This window comes from Columba livia, chromosome 6 (genome assembly GCF_036013475.1).
Source record: "Columba livia isolate bColLiv1 breed racing homer chromosome 6, bColLiv1.pat.W.v2, whole genome shotgun sequence".
NCBI lineage: Eukaryota > Metazoa > Chordata > Aves > Columbiformes > Columbidae > Columba > Columba livia.
Genome location: NC_088607.1, coordinates 4,013,478 through 4,039,937, shown reverse-complemented (window position 1 = coordinate 4,039,937; position 26,460 = coordinate 4,013,478). Strand labels below are relative to the sequence as shown.

Below are 26,460 nucleotides of genomic sequence, written 5' to 3'. Positions count from 1 at the left end.
ACCAAGGCTGAGTTTCAAGTCAGGAGGTGAGATTTGGGGCCCGTCACCACTCTTGGCCAGTTTTCCCATTTCTCCCCATGTCCAGATGCCGCCGTAACAGCTGCAGCCAAAACCAGCCTGGCCCTGCCCTCAATAAACACACGGCATTTTAACCATCGTGGGCCTCATTTTAATAAACACAATGAAAAGTGAGAAACCTGCGCTAAACAACTACATCTATGTTTAGATCTTTATTATTTTCCCCCTCTGCATTACGCTGCCAGCAGAGAGATTTCTCGGGTCAGGTCAGCAGACAAAAGAAACAGAAATAGAAGCTGATTTTTTCATGGCAAGCTGCCACGAACCTCCGGCCGGAGATGTCGCGCTGTACAAAAGGCCTGGGTGAGGAGGATACGGGACACCTTCCTCTTTCACCACTGCTTCAGCACAAACAGCTATAAATCTTCAAAACTTTGCAAAGAGCCTGGTAATCGCACCGTTATCCCGGCACCAGCTTGGGGTTATTTGCTTTTCCCCTTGTCCCGTGGGAGCTGGGGTTTTTTTTGGCAGGGGTCACACAGAGCACCCCAGGAGGAGACCCTGGCACAGCCTGGCCCCACAAGCCCCCAAGCACCAGTAAGTGGTGCCAAACTACCAAATGACCCAGAAAATAGGGGGGTTTTAAATGCAAACAGAAAACTGTTCACCCTTAAATTGAAAAGGGAGTAGTCCACGGGCTGAGGGTGTAATTCAAGGACTTGGGAAAGCCTTATTGAGGAAAAACAGCTGGTTTTCTGTTCAATTTTTTAAGACTAAGATTCACATCCTGAGCACGCTGATAACAATAATTGCAGTGGAGCCATTAATACTTCTGCAGTTAAACATGTATTAATTTTCTTACATTACAAACCCCAGCTCGGTTTACCCCCAGCCAGTAATTTGTTCCAGGATAAAACCCACCATGAGAACTCCTCAGTTCACAAGTGAGCTGCTTCGCTGGAAAACTCTCCTTTGCCTATTGGAAAAATGATAGGAGCATATTTACAACCATAGAATGATGTAAGTGTGGCACGAGGAGCTCTACTCCTGATTACACAGGTCTTTCACGGCTCTAAGTGTCCTTGGCTGAAATACCATCTTGCTTTTGGATTTTAACTTAAAACTGCAAAAATAAACACTTCAAGTCACTCAATCAGCACATCCAGCAAATTACTTTCGAGACATTTTGATCTGCAAATCTGCATTTCCAGGGTGAGGCAACACTAAGTGAATTTTCTGGCATCTCTTTGGTTGTGAAACAGCTTTCCAGCTCCCAAGACACAAAGGGGTGTTCTCGGCAGCCTGGGGAGGACCGAATTTCTCGTCCTGCCCTCTCTGGCCACAGCAGCAGCAGCCTGAGCCCTCCTGCAAACCACGCATGGAGCAGCGAGAAATTCAGACCAGCACAAAGCAGCATTAAATTCAGGTTACAGCTGCGAGCTCCCAGGCTGCCCATCCTCTGGAGGACCCAAACCCAAATGATTTCTGCTTTCCAAAGCAAAGCTGAGATAGTTGGCTCTGATTTAGCCCCAGAGACAGTGTGGTGGCAAAGCCGTTGGCCCAGGGATGTGGTGGGACTCGCCGGGCTGGGCAAGCGGCAACAAGCCCCTGCAAGCCCCAGGCTCTGCCCGCCAGGTGATCCTCACCTGGTTTATTCTATTTGCCCCTCTCTCCTATTTTCAGAGACAAGCAGAAGCCACCTGTATGCAAGCATAGCAAAACCTGCCCTTGGGACCATAGACAGCATGCTCCAACACCATCAGCACCATTATCTCTTCCATTTAGGCAAAAAAGACCTTCACTTCTGGGAGCGAACACACATTCATAGAACCATCTGGTTGGAAAAGACCGTAAAGATCATCGAGTCCAACCATTAACCCAACACTGCCAAGTCCACCTCAAACGGATGTCAATGAGAACCTCACCTCCATGTCTTTGAAACCCCTCCAGGGATGGTGACTCCAGCACTGCCCTGGGCAGCCTGTTCCAATGCCCCACAGCCCTTTGGGGAAGAAATTGTTCCCAACATCCAACCTCAACCTCCCCTGGCACAACCTGAGGCCGTTTCCTCTGCTCCTGGTGCTTGTTACTTGGGAGAAGAGACCAACTCCCCCTGGTTCCAAGCTCCTTTCAGGCAGTTCAGAGATCAGGGCTCCCCTTAGCTCCAGTTCTCCAGCTGAACCCCCCAGGTCCCTCAGCACTTGTGCTCCAGCCCCTTCCCCAGCTCCGTTCCCTTCTCTGAACTCATGAACAACATCCATCTGTTCTCCAGTGCAACCTTCACCACATCAAACAAGCCCAATGGTCCAGCGCACTCGTGAGCTGAAATCACATTCCAAAATCAAGATGCTGTCCTCCAAATATCTCTGAGGGCTTTGCACAGCCCCACGGAGAACAGGCTCCATCCTCGCAGCATCACAGCCACGTTTCCAAACGCTGAGCTCCAGGTTTTGCAGGAGCAGCACAGGGACGTGCCAGGTACCTTGGAGCTTCGGGACGGTCGCAGGCTTTTCAAACGACTGCCGTGCTCCCCTGGTGACAGAGTCAATTTTAATGACCACATGCATAACCACAGGGAAGGGTGTAAAACCAAAACGCTGACACAACTTTAACTACAGCAACACAAATGGGCTGCTGTAATATTTTTACAGCTCCTTTTTATACATAATGCATGATCCTTCTGCTCAAGTTTCCTCTACGTTCTTTTCCCGTGAAATAATTTACATTAATACATAATTTATTACGGCAACTTGTAAAGCAATTACAGGTTTCAATCAATTTTTCTTCTCCTTTTTGGCAGATAAATTCTGTTTGGATCCTAACCCAAACATTTCTCTTCACACGGGTGTGCATCCAATTCCCTTTTTCCCCATGTTGTTCAAGCCTAATTTCAGTCTCTCAGTCTCTGTGCACGAGGAAGAAAGCAGTCTGCATTTTCCACTGTCCCCTGCTTATGTTTGAGAGATGATTTCTAAACGTGGAACAAATTTAATGGTCGTAATAAGCTGATGGCAGTGCCATAGAGCCTTCCCACAGCAGAAATAAGATTAATATATGATGCGTGGAGTTGTGCTTCAATGGGAAATAAAACAGCGACCCCCAAATCTACCACCGGAGAATAAACACATCAGTGGGCTGTGGGCTGCTTGTGCCAACAGCCTGCACGGGGGAGGGAAATTCCCCACCTCGATGGCAGAACGTGCCCTGCACCTCAACACAATCGTCTGGCGAGGTCTCCTCGCTCCAGCTGTGCCTTGTTGGCTTTCCCTGCCTGGCTTTTTCTCTTTGCAAATCGACTGTGCTTGAACGTGCACCAAGATGCTTTTCTACACTGGTGGCTTTCCAAAAATATAATTCCTGAAACCCCAGGAAATCCCGGTTCTGAAGCAGAAGGTGTGCGAGCCCTGTATTGGGAGGCAGAGTGGTAGGCAGGCACTTTTGGGATGCGATCAAGGGGCATCACCCCCAGCTGGATTTCCTTTGGGCTTCTTGGCTTTTCTCCATCACCCACATGGTGTGATAAGTCATTTTCCAGGCAGGTGTGCCATGATGAGACCCAAGGCTGCAGCCCCACCAGCACCATCACCTCTTGGACCACTGGCACTGCCCAACTGCGCCAAAGGACGGATGAGCTGACCTGTGTGCTTCATCCATCAAAGAATCACAGAATACTGTGGGTTGGAAGGGACCTTCAAAGCCCATCCAGTGCCACCCCTGCCATGAGCAGGGACATCTTCACCAGCTCAGGTTGCTCAGAGCCCCATCCAGCCTGGCCTGGGATGTCTCCAGGGATGGGAGACACATAAATACCTGCTAAGGAGAGGTTAAGGCGATGCTGCCAGGGCCTTGTTAAAATAGCATACATTTTCTTCTGCCATCTACCCAAAGCCTGAAACATTTCAATATAGGAAGTCAAAAGTAACGCCCCAACTTTCTACTATGCCGCCTCCTTTCTCTAACACAGTCACCAATATTTTCACTGGGGGCATATGATGGAGACTGTGGAGGAAGAAAGTGGAAAAAAGGGGAAAACGCCCTATTCAACAATTAGACAATCCTTATACTTCCAGGTGTTTTAAGGGCCCATCAAGCAGAAGGGAAAAAAATAAAATGTTGAATTTATGGTTTTATGCATTTCATCTTTATATAGCCCTTTTGCTAGGAAGATTAAAGACAAGACCAATCTTTTCAGTAATATTAATATATCACTGTCAGGAGTATTTCTCACAAATCTAAAAATCAAAATATTATTTAGTTCACCTTGAGAAGTAGATCTAACATGTGTCATCCTACATACCAAGTCTTTAATAACGTTTACTCATGTATTGAGTTCCGTTAAAACCTAGAATTGATTTTCAGATTCTCGTGATGTTTAGTACCTTATGAGGTATTTACGTCTGAAATGCATGGGCTTTAGTTTACTCTTTTTCCCCACGTTATGCCATGGGTAAGCAGGACCACAGGCTCGCTGTCCTGGGCCAGCTGGGTTTCTTGGTCATGGTCCATTATGCATCCATTGGGACTTTAACCCAACTTCTTCCTTTTCCTTCCTTGAGAAAATTCAGCCAACTTCCCTTCATCCCCCGACAATGTCCATGGGACTACAACTTTTTGCCTCCCATCAGCTCCACTGCCAGTCCAAACTTCACTGTGTTTATTAATCTCAGTGATCGCCACCAACAAGGACTTGGCGCTTTGACCTGAAATATTCTCCGAGTTTCACATTTGGTGCCATTATAACCACGGGACTTATTTAAAACATTATGCAAGTTTCGATGTTGGATTGCTCTGTGATCATGGCCCACGTTTGAAGACATTGAAAAGAGCATTTGGGAAAGATGCCTAAAATTAAACCCAAGCAAACCGATGACCTTGTATGATGGAGAGCCTGGCTCCTCTTGACTGGGCATAGAATCATAGAACTGTTTTGGTTGGAAAAGACCTTTAAGATCATCAAGTCCAACCATTAACCCAACACTGTCAAGTCCACCTCTAAACCATGTCCCTATGAACCTCATCTCCACGTCTTTTAACCCCTCCAGGGATGGTGACTCCAGCACTGCCCTGGGCAGCCTGTTCCAATGCCCCACAGCCCTTTAGGGAAGAAATTGTTCCCAATATCCAACCTCAACCTCCCCTACCACAACTTGAGGCCGTTTCCTCTGCTCCTGTCACTTGTTACTTGGGAGCAGAGCCCAACCCCCCCCTGGCTCCAAGCTCATTTCAGGCAGTTCAGAGATCAGAAGGTCTCCCCTTAGCTCCTGTTCTCCAGCTGAACCCCCCAGGTCCCTCAGCCGCTCCCATCACACTTGTGCTCCAGCCCCTCACCAGCTCTGTTCCCTTCTCTCAGCTCGCTCCAGTACCCCAAGGGGCCCAACACTGATGAAGACCATGACGCAAACTGTGGTCAAGGAAATGAGATTTGGTTCCCTCAGAAAGAGGATAATTTGGCAGCCAAGGAAGACCAGCACAGTGCTACAAAGACACAGGCAGCTTTGTAAAAGCTCTTAATGACAAGCTGCTTTTCAATTAGGAGTAGACTCTTCATATCTGCTGAAGTGCCTGCCAGTGCCCCAGCGCAAGACAAAACCATCTGATTGGGTTTCTTTGTTTCTCACTCATGTTTGACAGGCAGGAGAAAGGGAACAGGCTGTCTCTATCCCTTCTTGACTTGGAAGCTTGTGACTTTCACCTGAAAAAAATCCAAACGCTTTCCATCTTCCCCCACCGCTCCAAATGACCGGAGTTATCAGAGAGCTTGGGAAATATCTCCCCTCAATGAATGTGCTCAGGTCCCATTAACGCTAATGAGAGTTGTGTCCATGAAGAAAAGGGGCAGCCTGTTTGTCTGTAAAGTATTGGCTTTCATACCAAGTAGCTTGGCTCAAACTTGACCTACAATTTTAATTGGGTTTTGAGACTTTGCCTAGTGAATGGCTCCCCCCTACAAAACCCAAAGAGCACAATATAACAGCACATCCTCCAGCACTATCTGCTTTTCAGGATCACCAGCCAAGGCACCAACCTCCCATCAATTTTGGTGGCTGCTCAGCATAAAAATTAATTGCAAACCCATGACACGATAGGTATTAAACTTCCTATACCATAGTTATCATTTAAGGCAAAAAAAAAAAGACATTTTCCTTATTGTTTGAAGCCTGTCCAAACACTTTGTGCGAAGTGGCAGAATATTTCAGTGATAATACTGATATTTATTGCCAAATAAAAAGCCATGGTCATGGACTGGATACTCAAACACTATTTCAGACCCAAAATGCTTATAGCCTCGACTGTATGAGTTACTCTAAAAATAAGCAGATATATCAAAGGGGAGGGGAAAGGAGATAAGCAATTCACTTGGCAATGGCAACAGGGCAGGACAAACTCCTCTGGGAAGGCGGGTGGCACGGGGAATGTTTTTTGGAGAGATCCAGCAAGTCATCTTCCCACCCATCACTATAAGGAAGTGGGAGTGGAGGCGGAGTAAATACAGACAGAAGTTTCTGTTACTTACCCATCACGCCACAAGAGAAGAGGGTAGGTCCTTGACTCATCTTTGGAGTGTGCTGCAAACAACCAGAAAAACTATTCACTTCTCACAGACTCAACTGTGGCACCAGAAACCACCCTGCTCCAGCCTCGGCCACCCGCGACTGCCCCGTTAGGGCAGGGACAGGGGACAGACCCGGTCACCTTCCCTCAGTGAAATCAAATCTAATTAAACGCTGCAGAGGGTCGGTGTGCAGGTCTGAGCTCGCAGATCACGGCTCCTGCAGCTCGTCCTTACCCACGGGAACAGCTGCAGCAAAGTCCCAACTCCGGGACCCGAACCACCAGACAAACTAAACCTGGAGGTAAAATTCAGCAGTAATTCTGCACCAATGCTATCTGACCCCCACCCAAGCCCATTAAGGTCTCCTGTCCAGGTACAAAGCAGCTTTTATTTTGTTTTTTTTTTTAAAACATATAGTGTGTTTCTAAAGCAAGGCACCCTCATCCCAGGACTTCTGGGAAGTCTGTGTTTGGATTGTGCTAATTTGTGCTAAAAATAGGGAAAAATTCCGCTATATGGATACAAAATAATCCTGGATGCTTTTTTTACACTCTTTTTTTTTCCAAGAATTTCTCTCTTGACAGCGTAAGAGACATCATCAGACTTCTAAAAATGGGCATGGACAGTTTTATATACAATAAATCAATATGTCATCTGCAGCCTCATGCCATTTCAGTTATGTCTGCAAAAACACACTTCCATACTAATTCTTATTTTATTATCCACAAAAATACCCATATTCTGCTTCTGAAGTTTCTCTCCTGGCAACGCCAGCCCGTCTTGACCGAGGCTTTACATTGCCTGAGGGAAGCATCAGCATGACCTCCCCATTCATCTGTGCTGCTATAGCTGCATTTTATTTGGCCTTTGGCCATCACATTTGCACCTTCTTTCCTGATCCATGTTTTACAGGTTGCCTGCTCACTAATAATAATAATAATAATAATTATAATTATAATAATGATGATGTAACAATGGCTGACACCTCCCTGCACAGAGCAATCCAATAAAAGGATCTCACTTCATACACAGAATATTGTAGATGTTGAATACAGAGGGATGTGGAGGCAGAAAACAATGATGGGGTGCAGATGGAAACAAGGTAAATAAGGGTTGGTCACCTTCTCCAGAGCATGTTGGCACTTTTCTAGGTAAGCAAGGCTGTTTCTATCTGTCAGGCCCCCCCGATGAAGCAGCAGGTAGAATTATTCAGGAGACAGCGAGGATGGGCAGCTGTCTCCAAAGAGTGGCCCAAGTGGAGCAAAGATGGAAGTGGGACAAGCCCCAGAGACCAGCTACTGCTTGCAAGTGTGGGACGCAGAGGAACATCTTTAGATGATGTATGTCTTATATTGAGTATAATTACCATTTCCTAAGAGTTTCACCTACCGCCAAACTGGGAACTGAACCAAATGAGCCCATCAGGCGTTGGTAGGTGATACTGTCCCACTGCTCGGACATTTATTTCCTTTAGGTTTTGCTTTTTGGCCTTTCCCATGAAGTCAACTGAAAAATTTTTGCTTTCCTTGGTGGATCAGCCTTCTTGTGAACACCTGCCCCAACTTAACAGCCTGGACAACCAGCCATTCAAGTCATGTAACCAGGATGATCACTGCAGTACTGACCCAGCCCCAAGGCTGCGGGAGGTGCTTGGCAAACACGCGAGGGCAAAGTTTCGAGTTACAGCTCCTCACCTCAGTGCCTGCCATCGGAAATCCAGGCTGCCCATCCCTTCCCGCAGTAGTAGAAGAAACTACTCCTCGTCCACCTCTCCGCAGTAAGTTCCCCTTCACCTCCTGGGGTACAGCGGGTGTGGGATGCTCAGGCTCCCCCCTTGTCACACTGAGCAGCAGCCGCAGGAGACGCTGCCTTCCTGGCAGCAGCCAATACTAAAGCAAGGATGACTTTCTAATTTACCAATATCCTTCCTTCCCAAATATTACCCTTTTAAGGCAGGATTTAACGGCACCCATGGCTTGCTCTCTTTCTCTGCCGCGCACTGCCGGCACAGCCTGACTTTGCCCTGGCATGCTGAGTTATCTGCCTGGGAAGCCTGGACAGTCAGTCCATCATCCTCAGCAAACTTAGGCGTTTATATTTCTTTTTATGCTCAAAATGCCCATTTATGGCTAATCTTGCCAGATGCTTCCTGCCCTGTTCCTGCACGCCCTTATCTGAGGCTCGCAGCGCACCCTGCGAGGAAGGGCCTTTCGGTCTAATTTCTTCTCAGACTATGACCATCTCTCCCGGAGGACAGAGGAGAAAACATCCACAACCAGCCTTGCTCTGGGCTTTCTCAGACGACTCTCCATCATCCCATACCTCCTCCTGCCCACCCTCGCTGGTTCTGACACCGTCCCCAGACAATACATTGCCCCTCATGTCACACTACCTCAGCCCCAGAGCCTCGCTCACCCCTTGCAGCATCATTTCAGCTGTTTGCTGCCCCTAATTTGTTTTTCTGTCTGTTCGTTGCCTGCTCATTCAGCGTGGTTGGATTTGCATCCCTCCAGGCTGCCAGGGAGACTGTTAAGTACCACAGCACTGCCCTTCGCCATTTCCCACCTAATCCTGCTCCCCACTTGCTCATCCTCCTATTAATATGAGCATCTGTTCACTGTTGGTGAAGCAAGTTCTCGCTTGTGTTATTCATGGCATTGATTTTTTTTTCCGCTCTTTATTCCATTGCGTGCTCACTGAAATTCACATATGCAAAAATCACAGCACTCCAGTCGCCTGCTCCTTGGATATTAATGCAGCTTGGTAGAAATCAGCGATATAAACCATCTAAAGATCTGGCCCTGAGAAACACTCGTATTATAACACTACAGCAAAGCTCTCAGCAGCAAATAAGTTTCGAACGAAGATTTCTCAAAGCTTACCAGCTCAGTCCTGCATGTTATGGAGTCAGCACCTTTGTTTTCACGAGTTTTGGTTAAGATCATCACCATGGTAACGCAGTCCTGCCTCGGAGTCCATCAGGGCCCAGGCCAAGGGTGCCGGCAGCCAAGGTCTGGGGAAGCTCCTCTGTCAGTGCATGTTCCCCCGGGAAAGGCTCAGCCCCGCCGGCTCCTGGGGGGATGTACAGGAACAGCCTCCGGGCACGGAAAACTCCCTGTGCACACAGAGAGAGAAACAGCATTAATGGCTCACCTGAGAGGGGGAGAGAGAAATTGTTGCCCTGAGGGTGGTGAGAGCCTGGCCCAAGTTGCCCAGAGAGATGGTGGATGAACCATCCCTAGAGACATCCCAGGCCAGGCTGGATGGGGCTCTGAGCAACCTGAGCTGGTGAAGATGTTGGGGTTGGATGAGCTCGGAAGGTCACTTCAACCCAAACCATTCTATGATTCTATGGGAGGGTGAAGGTGGGCAATGGGCGAGCACTGCCTGAAAAACAGCCCAACGGCGGTTACTCCAGGGGATTATTTATTTTAGGGTCTTAAATATTGTTGGTGGTCCCCTGCAGCCCATCAGCACAAAGGTGTTTCGCGGGACAGGCACTCACATGAACTGTTGGAAGCACGTAAGGTATACAAGGCGATCCGGAGGGACAGAAGTACGCCAGGAAAATAAATAAGTAAATAAATAGATAAATAATGAATAAATAAATGAATAAACTGATAAATAAACAGGTAAATAGAGTCTCCTCTGAATTCTTCCTTTGAAAAAGGGAACTCACATCCCCTATACCAAAGCTATCGACGCTTTGAAGGAAAGGCTGATTAAAGCCTCAGGGTCAATCTCACACAAGTCCTTGCCCCCAGACCAACAGGGAGCAGATGTCCAGCAGAAAAAGCCTCTTCAGCATCATTAAGGCTGTGAAATCCCACCCCAGCTACTTCCCAATTTCCAACCTGTGAAGAGCTTTTTGGGGAATAAACAAGGCAAAGAGTTGCCTGCAAGGAAGGAGAGAGCTCCCTGCCCTGAAATCCTAAGGGCCACACTATCCATCTTGATCCTTACCTATTTCTTAGGTAGTTTTAGGTAGGAAAATCTAAAGTGGGCACAAAGAGGAATGTGTATTAAAAAAACAAGCTGCAAGCCAGACTGATACAGCACCGCACAGACCTGAGCATGAGTGTTTGCCCAGCTCTGCCTCACCTCCTGGCAACCTCTCCAATAAACTTATTCTCATGTAAAAGCAGACAGATTGCAATTCAAATCTGATTAGAGAAATCAGTGTTTTCCCCAAACCACTCCTCTAATCCTGTTTCGCTATTTCCTTGCCTTGCAGCTGATGCAAACAACAAAACCATCACTTGCATGATCCAAGGAGCATAAAACACCGATCTTGTAACACGCAGTCAAAACCCAACTACGACATTTAAGGACAATGTTTGCGAAAATGCCACAAAGTATTAAACCTCATTAGGAAGTGATACAGCTTCTCTTCCCAGCTTGTAAATAGTCTTTTCCATGCTCCCCTGGATCAGAGCTCACGATGGTGTTATGAGTAGCTCATTTGAAGGCCAGCTGGCTGGTAAAGAAAAATCACCTTCTATTATTTTGTGAGGACAAAGTTCATCCAGAGTGCAAAGCCAGGATGGGGAAATCAATACATTTTCCAAAGATTTACTGTTCCCAAGGGCACGTGGTACAGTCTCCAGCTTCTTACGGGACACTGATGCGCTTATAATATACAATTTAATGATAGCTTCATCATAAATCTCTGGGCAACCCAATGACCAAATAGAAACTGTCGAGTAGAAAAGCAAAGCATTTCAGACCATCAAGATGAAGCCTAATTTGCAAGTGCAGATCATATAGTTGTACTATGGATAGCTGGGATTTACGCGAGGAGAGCACAATGTATAGGAGGATGGGGTGGCTGGAGGACCAGTTGGCAAACACAGCAACTTGTCCCCATCACGGTGGGGCTGCAAAACCCCCAGTGATCCTGGAGGCAGCTCAGACACCTCTGTTACAGCACACAGATCCCCCAGGTTACACTCATGAGGCTCCCCAAGCCCTGTGCTGGGGACAACTTGGGGACACCAGGCTGTTTTCCAGAAGCAAGCAGAAAGAGGCACTGTACAGTCCTTAATAACCTCCATGAGAGTTTTACATTTCTGCATTTTGACAGTCCTTCCATCCAATTTACTGGTATGCAGCAAAACCCAGAGATCCTTTTCAGGAGGGATGGCTGTTTATGTCAGGCTCTGAACAAACACAAGGCGAGGGGATGCTCCCCAAAAAAGGGCTGCCGGTGACACCAGCACATAGCCCAGGACAGATGGGGACAACGAAAAGATGCATAGAAGCGAGGACCAAATGAGGACAGCAATTTTAGCCCCACCAGCTACTGTGGTTGAACCACAGACCAAGGATGAGGAGCAGGGCAGCGGCTGCTCTCGCTGGTGTCCGAGCCCAGATCTGCCAGATCAGAGGTCCCGTTCCCCAAGGAAAAATGCCCTCCTGCCAAACCTGCAGGGCCAGCAGCCTCCCAGAGACTGGCATGCCCAATGGACAAGAGGTACTTAGACCCCAGTGCGTGCCTCCGAGCCGGGGGAACTAAGCCGGGTTTAATGCCCTGCTCAAGGATGAGGAGCAGAAGGCAATCTGGGAGACTCAGCCTCCCCGCAGCGCTGGGGTAACCCCCGGAGTAGAACTGGTGGTGCCCTCCTGCACCATATTACAGATGGCTAAAGCACACAACAAGGACTAAAAAACACGCAGGATTATATTTTTATCTGCCACAACCTCGGTTGTCCCTGATCCCAATGCAGAGATAGCAATGCATGCCACGAGGCTGGACTCCGGGGCCATCGCCAGCAAGGCAACAGCACGGGAAGCCAAGATCAAACAAGCGTTCAGAGCAGCGTGAAAGCAGTTAAGCATGGTTCCTCATTAACAGGGTATGATTTCTCCTCGAATAACTATCTTTCCCTAAGGTAATGATTAATGTTGCTGCGGCAGGCTCCTACCCGCACCCAGGCAAGTACAGGCAGAGGCTCCCAGCTCGAGCCGGACACCTTGCACCTCCCCGCTGCATCTCCTGCAATTAACACAACCCTAACGAGAACGCAAGCAAACAGTGCCCACGCTGCAAGCCAGCATCACCCTGCATCAGGTCCCAGACGTTCGGGTCTGGGGTATTTTTATTTTGAAATAGTCCCCAGGAAGCGATTGCAATAAAAAGGAAAAAAAATCAGCTTTCCAGTGAAATGTGATCTTTGGCTCCTCATCCTGCCTCACCGGGCTCCTGACGCACAGTGTGACCCAGTGCAGTCCTGCCTCGTCATGTCCTCTGGATGCAAACAAGTGGGAGACAGAAACACTTCTGCAGATCCAGGACTTTCTCCCTATTGACTCCGAGGAGGAAACCACTGTGTATTTATAGACTGGAGGCTTTCACGCACACACATGCCAATAAAAAGATACTCTTCAGGGACCATTAATTATTTTAAGACATGTATTTCCTCTTTTGAATCAGATAAAGCAAGTATCTTCATCCCTCCGTCAAGGTTAAGTTTAGACTTGGGACACAGCCACTGGGATGAACTCAATCTCCTGAGCTGCACGGAGCGCCCATGAGCAGCATTAGTGCATGGAAACTCTCAAATTTGAGTAAATCTTGCTTTTTCCGTGGGTATTGCTTCAAAACACAGACCGAGCAGAAGCTTCTGTGATCTTCGTAGTTGCGGAGGTGGGGAGAGGTTTCTCTTAGAGCCGCTTTGTGGACAGTATCACAGCAACTGAGTGTTGGGCTTGGAAAACAATTACACTGCAAAAAAAGAGTAAGTCAGATGATTCAATTTTTCATCCACAGACTTGAAAGGTAATGCCCATGAACAAATATGCTCCATAAAATGTGCCAGCAAGGAATACAGCCCTAGAGCTGCTCATCTTTAGTGCTAGAGTTAGGTTACGGTTGGACTCAATGATCCTGAAATGATTCTATGATTCTATATATCTGGCCTCTAGCAGAACTCTTCATGAAGACGACTGAGGATCAGCATCAAAAGATTTCAACTTGCTGTGAGACCATCACCCTCCATCCAGAAAACATTCAGCCCCCATCCAGCTCAAACAATCCATCCCTGGACACATAATCTGACATCAAACCTATTTACAGGCAGAAAAGGCACGCGGGAACGAGGAGCTGGAGCCGTATTTTGCACACTCATACACCTTGCACAGTGGATCACTGTTGTAATATAAATCACTCACCTCTGCAGAATTTTTTAGGAAAAGTAACAAGCGACACAGGACCCTGCGTGCTACCCCAGCACCGCTCCCTGTGCTGTGCATGAAGAAGCATCCAGGCTCCCTTTTGACTACCCAGAAAGTTTTCTTAAATCCCTTGCAAGAGGAAAAGGCGAAGCAGCGCTGACCTTAACTTTCTGAATGAAACCCTCTCCGGGCAGAGGATTTCCAGCCTCTTCCAACTCGCTCCCAAACTCCGTGAAAACAGAGGAAGGACAAACACCCAATGCCAGGCTCTGTCCTCGGCGTAGCTGCGGACTTGGCTCCACCGGTACCAGCAGCATCATTCCAAAATGCTACGATGCAACTGAGAGCAAGCTCTGGCTCAGCAGAAAAATATTCCCATCACCAAATTCTGGCTCTGGGGAACCAACAAAGAAAATGCTACCCAAAGGTATAAGGTGCTTCAGGAGCAAGGCTGGAGCAAGCCAAGCCTCCCAGCTCAGCGCATCTGCTGGAGCCACTGGTTCATACCAGGGCAGGCTCAACAACACCGGTTCAGAAGTGAATGCCACCAAAGGAGCAACAAATCTGAGTAAGGACAGAGGCAACAGTTTGATATAAATGGCTCTCCGAGAGGAAAAGCAGAACATGCAGCTTGGCAGTGGAAAAAGTCAACCTCGCCTCCCCGGAGCAGAAAATGAGCTGAGCAAAGAGCCACTCTGATCACAAAGTTTGTTTAACAGTTTAGACCCACGTGTCTGAAGAACAAACCTAATCCCTCCGGGCCATACCCTGAGCATGTTTCAAAGACTTAAACACCCTCCTCTTCCGACTAATTAGACAGAAATTCCCTTCTTGCTACGCAGATCCCTATTTCTCCATGAGGACAGACTGCTGCGGAGCCCGGGCACATCACATCCAGCCAAGCCCCTCCAAACGCTACAGGTGATTTGGAAAGAATTTGCAGAGACAGCCAAAACTGGTTACTGCAATTGAAAATGGTAGTGTTTAAGGCTTTCTACAGGCTATCACACTGCAGATTTATCCAGACTCAAAACCATGTCCCCCCACCCCATCCCTCCACTTCTTAGGAGGGATTTGGGGCTGCATCAAGTCTCCTTGTTGCACAGCCTGACTCACCTGCAGTGCTTTGGACAACACCAAGAGGTACCTCTTCAATTTGTTAATTTATTGCATTACTAATTTGGAAAAAATGCTTGAAGGCTATCATTTGCATGTAGCTAAACGTGGGCTCATTTCTGCACTTGGGCAATAACTTGCCTTCTGCAGCAGGGCTGACAGGTGCTGAGCTCTGGGCAGCTTGCTCCCCTTGCATGAGTGCTCTTCCATGTCATTAGCAAATACTGATTTTATTTATGGGGTAAAAACCTCCAATAAATGTGAAAGATGCCATTCAGGGCCTGAGAAGAAGCCTTTACGCTCTGAAAATGCCCCGTGGACTAAGTCCTGAGTAAACAGGATCATGAGTCAGCGCACGTGACTTCAAAGGACAGAATTTCCACGGATGCAGCCGCGTCGGGATCATCCCCTGGGACTCCATCGAGAGGAAAGAGCTGCCCCGGGCTGCCCAGAACGGCTGGAGCACTGCTCCGTCTGACCCTGAGCCTCCGGTCACCTCCTCCTGCTCCGGGAAGGGCAAGAGGCAGGAGAAGGGTCCGGTGCAGGAGAACACACGTCCCACATGGTGCCCAACTCCTGCCCAGCAAGCTCCAGGTACTCGGTAATTACCAGCCAAAGAAAAGAAGAAGGAAATGTCCTCCTCCACCTCCTGCTTGCAGCTAGACTAGACTTTTCCATGATAAAGACACAGTTTCAGCATGAATTAATAGGTGAAAGGCTTGCCTACACTTAGCGTTTTTAAAGGCCGGCATAGCAAAGGGGAAAGCAGTAATGGGTTGTGTTTAAGACGAACATCGCGCCCATACGTCTGCACGGCTTTGAGAACCACATCGCCACAGTGCTCACGGCCAACAGCTTCACACAGGAACGGAGGTTCTCAGCAAGGCAGCCCAGCACTCACAGGTGCTGTGGAGCTGCCGGCACAGGACAGCCGGGACGGAGCCGACCCCTACAGCCACACTAACCAAATGACGGCCAAAAGGAGCTTGAGGTTTACCACAACATCACCCATCTCAAGGGACTGCGGTAGGAACAGAAAATGCAATGCGCAGCCACCACGGACGGCCACCTGGCTTACAGAGATCCGAGATGAACGCTCGCTACCAAGAACAACAGATGTACCAGGGTCTTGCCTGCAACCATAAATTAATTACTGAGCAAATAAAAATCTTATTTCAATCCGATCTCTTGCTCCTAGTGCCTGGGTCCTGCCTCAACCTGACGCCAAAGTCACGCACGGCAGAGGGTCCCCAGCACCCTGAGCCCCAAAACACACATCCAAACACCCCCAGCCTCTAAAAAGAGCCTGAAGTCCAAGCTCAGACACAGATCTACACATTTGGTTGGACCTCATCTGCAGGCAAGCTCTAACCAAAAATAAATAAGGGCAATTGAGGAAAGTTACACACCATCTAGTTGAATAACCACATCAGGTTTATTGCCCCCGTGCTCTCAAGGAATAGGAGTGGCAGGGGAACAACTCCCGTACACGCGAGCGGCCGAGAGGGACCGAAAGGACAGGGCAGGGACAGAGGTGCGTTGTCTCAACATCTTAGCTCGAAGAAAATGGTGCTGGCAGTGACTTTGCCTTTTCCTCCCTGGCAACTGAAAAGGAAAAGAAGAGAGCAAAATTAGTAACTGCGAAACAGCGACCGGCAAGTGAGGAGGCTGCTGGTCAATTCAATGTGCAAAGTGACACAGCTCACTGCACAAAATCTCACGTGCGGTAGTTAAAGAGAAGAGAACACACATTTGGAGCATTGACATTGGGTCTTAAATATATTTTGGTTGCACATCCAGCCTGTACGTAATTTTTTGTGGAGGACCAGCATCAGAACATCATAGGATGATGAGGGTGCATCTCCAGCACATCGCTCTGCCGTGGAGCAACTCCAGGGCCAGCTCAGCCCAAAGACACACATGGCAGAGCTCAGCCCCACAAGCCCAGCATCCTCATCCCCAGCAGGACCGTCCCCAAGAACGCAGCCACACTGGTCTGGGGACAGACACCACCAATATTTCTGTACAGCATCACGTGGATCATACTGACACATCCTACGGGATGCTCTTAGTCCCAATGACTCCAGAAATGGCACATCCTCTTTGAGCAAACATGTAATCATTGCCTAATCCACTCATTAGGGGACTGCTTCTAATTCTGAGTAATATTTCCAAGGATTATTGGAAATTTTACTCCCAAGGAAAACTACTTCGAAGGAATATTGGAAATACTTGCCCAAGGGCTGTCTCTGGAGAAGAACGGCTGAAGCAGCAGCAGCAGTTCAACCCGCTGGGCCAACAAACCATCTCACCTTTCTGCTTTTTTTGTTTTTTTCCCCAGTCGTGAGATTTATTACAAGAATTTGCAATGGTCTGTGAGACACTGTGAGTGTTGGCCACGCTCCCAAAAGCTGAGGAATTGCTGAATTGAGAATTGCTTTGGCTGCTTAATCTCAACAACCAGGGATGCTGAACGAGCCAGCAGAGTCCAGGTTTACTTTTAATTACCGCTCAGAGCGTGCTGCTCTAGTAAACAGACACAAAAAACAACTCTTGTTTCTTCCTTATATTCTTTTCCCATATAGAGCCTAAGATGTCTAAGACAGAGACTGTAAACACAGCCCTATCATGCCATTTCTACAGACTCACTTCTCAAGCAAAACCAACTTCAAATAGCACATAAAATAACAGCATATTAAAATAATACCCACCTCTAACACAGCATCCACCTACTTACAGCCAGATAATAACGCTCTGAGGGTTAAGGAGGCTTCTTGGCCAGCTTCCTTGCTCGCTCACAAGTCCTGGGGTCTCCACGAGAAGCACGTCTCGGAGCTACAAAGCGAGCTCAGTGTTGCAATGTCGACCGTAACGCTTTAAACTCATCAGTGACCACCAAAAAAACCACCACACAGACCAAGAACAAGCAAGATCTGGGTCATCTCATAGTGTAATTGAGGAAAGCTTGTCAAGCACCAGAGCACCATCATCGCTCTATGAACAGATCTGGATCCTGCCTGCAAGTCAGATTTCTCCCTTTTTCAAGCCTGAGCTGGAGAATCGGTAGAGACTGATGTCCTCTAAAGAAATATCTGAATTTAAATCAGGGAAATATTGGATGTATGCATTAATTGCAGGCTTCACATCACTCCTAACACATCCCCTTTATGGATAAATACCCTGAGATTGCAGAACCTCACATGAAGCCCAGCAAAATGATGACTTAGAACCTTCCAAAATTTGAAATCTCCTACCTGAACTAAGCAGGCAACATAGTAAGAGTTTCAGACACTTTCAGTAGACGGTCTCTGTGCCCACACACGGCACCACACGTACCCACCCTCACCTGCAAACCCTACAAGCCCACTGTTTGCATTAGAACAAAGTACTTTTGCTCTTGGGCAATCTCTGGGGTTTCATTCCTCAGCTGAGAAATAGCTTTCAAAGAGCTCCTTGGCTCCTGAAAGATGAACCTGGAGCCTTTATTAATCCTCCTAGCGACCGAAAGGCACATTTCCCCGTTGTTTGTCCATCTGTTGCCATCAACATTGCGCTGGCAAGAGGAAGGTACAGCCCCGGCGCATCCGCAGAGATAGGGGAGGAATCCTCCGGGGCTGGGAAACCTTTGCCCACGCTGCCACCTCCATCTCACCCGCACGCCAGGAATAAATTTCAGAGCCCTGCATCTCACATAAATCTCTTAAAACGAACGAGGAGCCAAACATCTGTGAGTTGTCTGAATTAGCGTGAATTTGGCAGACTGAACAGCAAACTTGTATCGCCCCGCAGCCTTCAAATTTCTTGTTTTCCTCAGGTTCATTAAATACATAACAATCTGTTACCAGAAGACAGTTCCTACGTGCACGGGCTGCCAAGGAGCTGGTTTTGATAGCTCTGGTGGAGATGGGGGAATGTGAGGGAAGGAGAATAGGCTCTTAATTAAGCAGCAGGGCAAGGAGACAATGGTTTGCAACCACCCTGTGTCCTCTAGTAAAGCCCACTGCACGGCAAGGCTATTTCCAACACATAAACCTGGTGCAGTCAAAGCTGGAGGTGATTTTGGGAAGTTTTATGGGGCACAGAGTTTAACAGTATGGGACAAGCATGGGGAGATGCCTTCAAAAGCCAAGGGTGTCCTGCAGCATCATCCCAGCTGGGTGGGATGACCACGCTGCATTCAGATGGAGATTCACAGAATGGTTTGGGTGGGAAGGGATCATCTAGTCCAAGCCCTGCCATGAGCAGGGACATCTTCACCAGCTCAGGTTGCTCAGAGCCCCGTCCAGCCTGGCCTGGGATGTCTCCAGGAATGGTTCATCCACCACCTCTCTGGGCAACCTGGGCCAGGCTCTCACCACCCTTAGAGTCAAAACTTTCTTCCTCATGTCCAGCCTGAATCTCCTTCCTTTCGTTTAAAACCATCACCCTTTGTCCTATTGCAACAGGCCCTGCTGAAAAGTCTGTCCCCAGACCCAGGCTCTTTGAGGGTTATTCATACTCATGAGCAGAGCCCTGGGCACAGGGCATCCCCCGTACCCAGGGAAATTTGGGGTTCCCACAGCTGCTGGGCAAATCAGGCAGCAGGGACGGCATCGCCAACGCCAAGCCATGGGCAGAACGCTGTGATGGGGAACAGCACCGGAGGCTTCACCTTCCCTCCAAGGAATCCTTTCGCTACAAGGAAGAAGTCAAAGCAAACACCCACTCACCGTGTTTACCCATTTAAATCAAAGCCAAGCACCACCAAAACGCGCCCGACAGCATTTCCACGGAGTCATTCATTGAGAGGCTGAACTTGGGCTTCAGCCGGTGTTTTTAATATTGCAGGGAGACACTTGCGAGACTGGAATAATACAGAATCTGTTGCTATAACACGCTCACAGCTCCTGCAAGGTGTCAGCAGCACGTAGAGCCCAAACCTCCTGCGGATTTGGCTCCTTCAGGGGCTCCCCAAGGGCCAGGAAACAAAATGTTCCCCCACAGCACTGCAAACCATGGGTACAGCTCCAGAGAGCTGGTTCTTGTTGCCCCAAAGTGAGGGATCCCATCATACAATCACCTAGACAAACAATAATTCCCCCAGCATTGGGATGCTTCAACCCCTGGAGATGCCCAATTCCCATGTAGCTGAAGCAGCGTGGGATGAGCCCCACTATAGCTTGACACTCACAAAAGCCCAGATTTTGCAGCCTGTCTCGGAGACAAGAAAAGAAAAGGAAATTAAAAAAAAGTGGAAATGAAAACAGTCCCTGCTTTTATTTGGGCTGGCAGAATCACCATCTTGCCCAGCCTGCCTCAAGCTCGTTTATGACAGTGTGAACATGCAGTAAAAGGGGAAAATAAAGAAAATCTCCATTTTAGTCTCTATCTCTGGGTATTCTCCATATATCCCTCTTCCTCCCACCCCACAAGTGAAAATCAGGAGAAACAGATTTCTCCGTGCCATGGAAGCGCAAAGGACAGCGGGGTCGGTCCCAGCATGGTGTGCCCTCCCAAATCAGTATTCCAAGGAGAACCCACCTCCATGTGCATCCCATTCCGGCTCCAGCGCTGCCAGCGGGACACCGGGAAGGGTATCGCCCCAGGTATTTTGTCAGTGCGCAAATATGAAGGATTGCCCAGTACAAACAGAGAGGCAAAAACGTCCACATCACATGGAAAAATATGTATCAACTAATGAGTGCAGGAATTAATGAATCCTAGAATTTGACAATCATTATGAAGGCCCTAAAAGAATGAAACCACCTTAAAATGCATAAGACTGCAAGTTAGATATCAGGATCTGTTAGAAAACAAGATACAGGTTTTTTTATAGATATTAAGGACAACAAGAAGTCCCACTGACAACACTGAAGTGAGAGAACGGCAGAATGACGCAGAAAAGGGAGAAACGGTCAATACATCCTTAAATGCGAAAGTAAAATGATAAAGTAAAATGATATAGTAAAGTTTTTTGTCAGGAGTAATCTGGGATGATATTAAACAGCAGGCACTAAATATAGATCTTTCTTAAACAACAGCTCCAAGTAATTTACACCTATGGCTTTTATGAGATCGCGTCAAAAAGTCTTCTGAGCCACCACCGCCAATGCTGCTGGGACAGGCACAAGCCAGCGTGGTCATTGGGATGGCCCCAAGAAAATGAGCCTCCAAAGCTCAGGTTTCGGTCAGGAAACACAAATAACAGTGAGAAAAGAGCTCTCATCTCACTCAGCATCTTTGTGCCGGTGAAAGGGAGCTCTGGTCAAACAGACTTCATTGAAGTGCAGAGGAATGGGTGACAGTTATCAATAAATATTTAGCTGACATGTCTCAAACAGACCTGCAAATAAACAGGCAATATTGGCTTCAACAGGAACTTGCCTTTCACCTTATGACAGGTAATATTTCTGGTGCTAATTGGGAGGAAAACAGGAAAATTAGTGCTATGCAAGTGACTCAAGACTGGCAGAGCACTAAATACAAAGAAGAGCAACTTGACAACACCAAGCAGAGAAGCAACCAGCACAGGGTTTGACTGAGATGTTAAGATACGCCTTAACAAAATAAATTGCTTAAAAGACATTTTGCTTGGAAGGCAGGGACATGTCCCCAGGCTCCTGCACTGGATCACCAAGGCACGTGGGAGATATAGCCGTGGGCTGGATAAATTTGGGATCTCCAGAAGAAGACACAGTCCTGGCTCTGTGCTCTGCACTCCACAACCACCACAGGCATCTGGAGCCTCCTGGCATGTGTGAGTAAGGGCTGGAGAAGACCCCAGGATTAAGTGAGGGACTTGAAGACATGGATACAGTGCAAGATGAGAGAACATGGAGTGGTAACTGCTGAGGAATATCCTGATCACCTTCAGAGAGGGAAGGAGGTGGAATCATTTTGCTTGGAAAAGGTTATCAAGATCATCAAGTCCAACCATAACCTAACTAAACCATGTCCCTAAGAACCTCATCTATGTGTCTTTTAAACCTCTCCAGGAATGACTCCACCACTGCCTGTTCCAATGCCCAACAGCCCTTTCTGGGAAGAAATTGTTTCCAATATCCAACCTCGACCTCCCTTGGTACAACTTGAGGCCGTTTCCTCTTGTCCCATCACTTGCTCCTTGGGAGAAGAGACCAACCCCCTCCATGCTCCAAGCTCCTTTCAGGCAGTTCAGAGATCAGAAGGTCTCCCCTCAGCTCCTGTTCTCCAGCTGAACCCCCCAGGTCCCTCAGCTGCTCCCATCACACTTGTGCTCCAGCCCCTTCCCCAAATGCTCAGCAGGTCCTTCAGATGGAGCAGAACAGCAGCACAACACCCCCAGCACCACGAGAAGTCAAAATTACGCAGATTCAGAGTCAGGGCAAAGTGCAATTTTTATCCTGAACAGCACGGACAATAATCATCGCAATAAATTACCAGCATAATAAACAACTGTGGTGGGTTCTCTATCAGCAAATGCATTTTTATCTCTGTGCTGGATGGCTTTTCTAAAAGACATGCTCCAGCAAGAATTAATTCAGATAACTACTAAACCTGGTGATTTGGAATTTTATTTTGTTTTCAAATCAAGTTTAAAATACTTCACAATTCATCCAAAACCTCCATGGGAAAAGTAATCTTCTACCAGCAACATCAACCATGCGCAACTGAAACCAGGGGTGATAGTTTCTAAACGAAACTATCGGTAACCGTAAATCTTCATTAACCACAATGCTTGTGCTCCGAGAAGCACCATCCATCGCATTGTATTTCAATTATAGCACAACTGATAGCCCAACAAAGAGATAATCTTTTTGTGATTTAACAGAGAGGCTACAAAGACCAAATGTGGATATTTTTAACGCTTTCTGTAACTTCGTAATTGTAACGCATCTTCAGCTTCTGCACACAGCTTTTGGCATTGGACTTGTCCTTTCAAAAATATTATACAATATTCATTTGTAACAGCTGGAACACACACACACACAAAAAGGGGTGCAATAGTGGGGTTAATAATATATATAATGGGAGTAATTTTATAGCATCAACAGCTATTACCCAGCACAGAAGGAAGGTATTTTCAGTAATGTTAAGGTAAGCATACAAATACAAAATTCACACTTATTGTGCCTTTCCTATATCACTTGAAAAGAAAAATTGCTACCACCACCTAGCCTAACTGGGCTGTGAGTCTGTCCTAACTGGGCTGTGAGTCTGTCCTAACCAGAGATAAAACTACTCATCCTCTTTAGCGCTGTTTTCCTTTCTTATTCCCAGCGGTGCAGAGGAATAGAGATGACAATGGTTGTACAACTGGGAGTATGAAGGCTGCTCTACGGCCGCTGAGAGAGTCATCATGGGGACAAGGACAAAAAAGCAATTTCTTAAATGCAAGTGGGTGCTTTAACTTGTCCGTGGATTTAGGAGCAGGATGAGCGGTACATCTCCTTAATCCACCCATCCAGACTGGGGGCTGAGCCCAAAACAAGTTGCTGATGCACCTTGACAGCAGTGTCGTTCTGCTCCATCACCCCCAAGCCCCATTTCTCCTCCCCCAAGGAAAGGACTTTGGGTCCTTCCCTTCAAGGGCTGGTTTTGAGCAGAGATGGAGGGCAGGTTTTCCAGTTACCGGATCAAAGTCTGCCACATTGCATTTTCTTTACAAACCCTAGGAGATGTAACTATATACAAGCACAAAACACCCACAGAGTAAAACTCTTCTTTCACTACGACCCCGCACCTACCGCATGGCGTAAAACCTGAGTTTTGGCTGCTGAAAGCAAGATCTATGGCCAGGATCCACAAATACAGGGAATGATACAGCCCAAGGGATGCTTCAAATGGGCTATGGAGGAGTGACACCAACGATGCTGCTATATTTAATCCTCTAAAAGCAAAAACCGTGACCAAGTCACCCTTGGGCATTTTTTTTTAGAAGGGAGGTATAGAAACTCAATACACCAGATTTTTTGCATACACTCAACTGGTTCTTAAAATATCACTCAAATACAGTGATTATGGAGCCAAACTCGCCTGTGTGACCCCACCTGCCTGTGCAGGGACCCCCAGCCTGCGGTGCTGCTGCTCCTCACTTTAATGCAGTTTCTTCCTTCCGTGCATTTCAACAGAAACTTCTAACATATCAAACCTTATTTATCTTACATAGCGTATATAAGCTGCGCAAGATGTGATATCTGACATCTGCAACATGTCAGACGTCACTGGCTTCACAACTCATGGATCAACCACCTGAAACCAGAAGAAATGCTGGCTGTAAATTAATTGCATTGTGACACTTCCTAATTTTCAATACCCACTTCACCTGTTGATGAGCGGAAGCTCGCGCATCCACAGCCTGCACTATCAGAGCTCGCACCAGCTTGGCAGAGCTTCAAAAACAAGCACTTGCCTGGGAATTCTTGTCCCTCTAAAGGCAGCCAGCTCGTAAAAGTTCGGAAAAACAAAACAGCCTGAGGATTTGCTCCCCAGTTCGCTGTCACCAGAGCCACGTTCTGCATTGCTGCTCTAAGCAAATAGCTGCGACTGCAGACACGTAGCGTGACCTTGGAAAAGTCCTTTTTCATAATTATAATGCGGCCGCCGCTCAGAGGGAAAACCCGAGCGCAAAACCAGAGCTCCGGGGGCTCAGGTCTGCCGCTGCCCCCACCACTTTTGAGGAACTGATGGAAGGTCTTGTCTCTAAAGAGAGTCAACGGGGAGCAAAGGGGACTCCCCGGGGGGAACAGGCTATAATGACTCCCCAGGCTCGCGAATGAGTAGCACGGTGGAAAATTCCCTTCTCTTCACCCGATCAGTTTATATTTAGCTCTCCGGGGAGCAGACGTGCTGGAGGAGCTGTTGTTTCGGTGATATTTTTTGTACGGGACCCCCGCGAGGCGAACGGCAGCGTGTCGGGGAGGCTGCCAAGAAGCCGCTATCGCTGCCACCAGCACATCGGGCCAGACACGTGAGACCTCCGACAGTCGCAGCCCTCCGCTACCCATCGGACTTCTTTATTTGTTCTGTTTCCCTGAGTCAGCAGCCTTGCTTCCTCTTCCTCCTCCACCCCGTTTTGGGAGAGAAAGCAAAAAGAAGAAAGTCAGCCACTAAGAGAACTTGCTTGAGGAGCAGCCTCCCTGGCTCCCTGCTGGGAATAAAGTGTGGGATTGTCTTTCTGGAGGTATTTTCAACTATTTCAAGCTGAGTTTTGAGGAGGACAGACCTGATGCAAAGGTTCTGCTTCCCCTCTGCCAAGAGCATCTCTGGCACCTCGTCCTGTCCCAGCCTGATGGTCCAAAGTCTGCTATGCCACGGATTAATATTAATTAAGACTATTCCCAGCAAAATCATTCCACAAATCATCTAAGACGGGAGGGGGAAGCGAACAAAACCAAACTCAGCCCTTTCGACCTGGGGTGTCCTCTTTTCTACCTGAGATATTACAAGGCAATAACATATCTCCATCCCAGTGAAGATCAAGAAAAATACCTCTAAACAAGATTGCAAGAAAGCAATAGAAAGGAAGAACAGCCTCAAAGCGTGCAGCTGACATTTGAGTTGAAGTCGACCCGTAATAATAACACGGACAAATGGGATAAACCTTGTCCCTCCTCTGTCCCCGCTCAGGACATGGTCCGTTTGTTCTGCACAGAAATAGAGCTGTTTCAACAAAAAGTCGTATGTCTCATTCTACCCACAACTTCGCCAAAAGTGAAGTAAGCCTTTGATACTAAGAAAAATTAATTACATGTAATTAACCAAAGCAGATATAGCAATTTATATTGGTATATATTTACCTATTTGCACACGTGCATATTCATGCACATGTATTTATATATGTGGGTATCCATAACTGGAAATGAACCTACATTGGTGCTGGCTCTGTCCCACAGTCTGCTTGATCTCCGTACATAAGAAGCTGGATCTCACCCACAGAAATCGTTTATCTACTCAATCCATTTGCCTTGATTTTACATGCAAAGTTCTGGATTTGTCAGCCTGAGCTTTTACCGCTCTTCCTCCCGAAGGCCCATCTGCTTTCTATAACTGCAGCGGTTCCTGGAGACCTTGGCCCTGTGGGGAGCTGGAAGTCGCAAAAGTTTCCCTCCCTCCTCTGGGTTTAAGCTGGAAGCGAGAAAATCTGGATGCAGGGATTGGGCTGCAAAACCGCCGGCACGCGTGGCCGTGCTCCACGGGACATCCTCCTCCCCTTTGAAGTGGAGAGAAGGAAATCATTCCACGGCAGGTTGTTTTGGTTGGGTTTTTCTGGTTGGGTTTTCCCCCCTTCCACCTTTGGAAGTGAGGAGGCTGCGTCCAGCACAGCCCTAATCTTGCACCCCGGAGCTCAGCCTCGCTAAACCCGGGTCTAACACACCCACCACCACAAGCATCCTCGGCCTGCGGAGGACTTTTAGAAACGAAGAAATAAATCAGAAGCTCTCTTCAGACCTACAAAGAGCCATGACAGGTAAGAACAGAGCAAACCACTCTGAAATTCAGGTTTTTTACTATCACTCTAATTAATCTGTTGCGTGACCCACCCCAAATATTTTCTCTAGAAACATTATCTGCATTGTTTTGGGGTTTCTTTATTTCTATTTTCAGCCCTCAGCCAAGCCCTGGTAAATATTTCTGCCCTC

At 47.6% G+C, this 26,460-nt stretch overlaps 1 protein-coding gene across 3 annotated transcripts in view; it reads right to left on the bottom strand.

Moving 5' to 3' along the window:
- The window catches only part of FAM53B (family with sequence similarity 53 member B), a 48,206-nt gene that overhangs the window by 20,089 nt on the left and 1,657 nt on the right, over positions 1-26,460 (bottom strand). Inside the window, exons 1-4 of one of the 3 annotated variants that reach the window (XM_065066762.1) lie at positions 17,572-17,695; positions 16,270-16,465; positions 9,454-9,686; positions 6,533-6,584 (exon numbers count right to left, since the gene is read on the bottom strand). In XM_065066762.1, coding sequence (XP_064922834.1) covers positions 6,533-6,584; positions 9,454-9,522 — 121 coding nt within the window. In that variant the 5' untranslated portion in view covers positions 9,523-9,686; positions 16,270-16,465; positions 17,572-17,695. Of the gene's footprint in view, positions 1-6,532; positions 6,585-9,453; positions 9,687-16,269; positions 16,466-17,571; positions 17,696-26,460 lie in introns of those variants that run through there. The other 2 variants (XM_065066761.1, XM_065066760.1) reach the window with 2 other exon arrangements.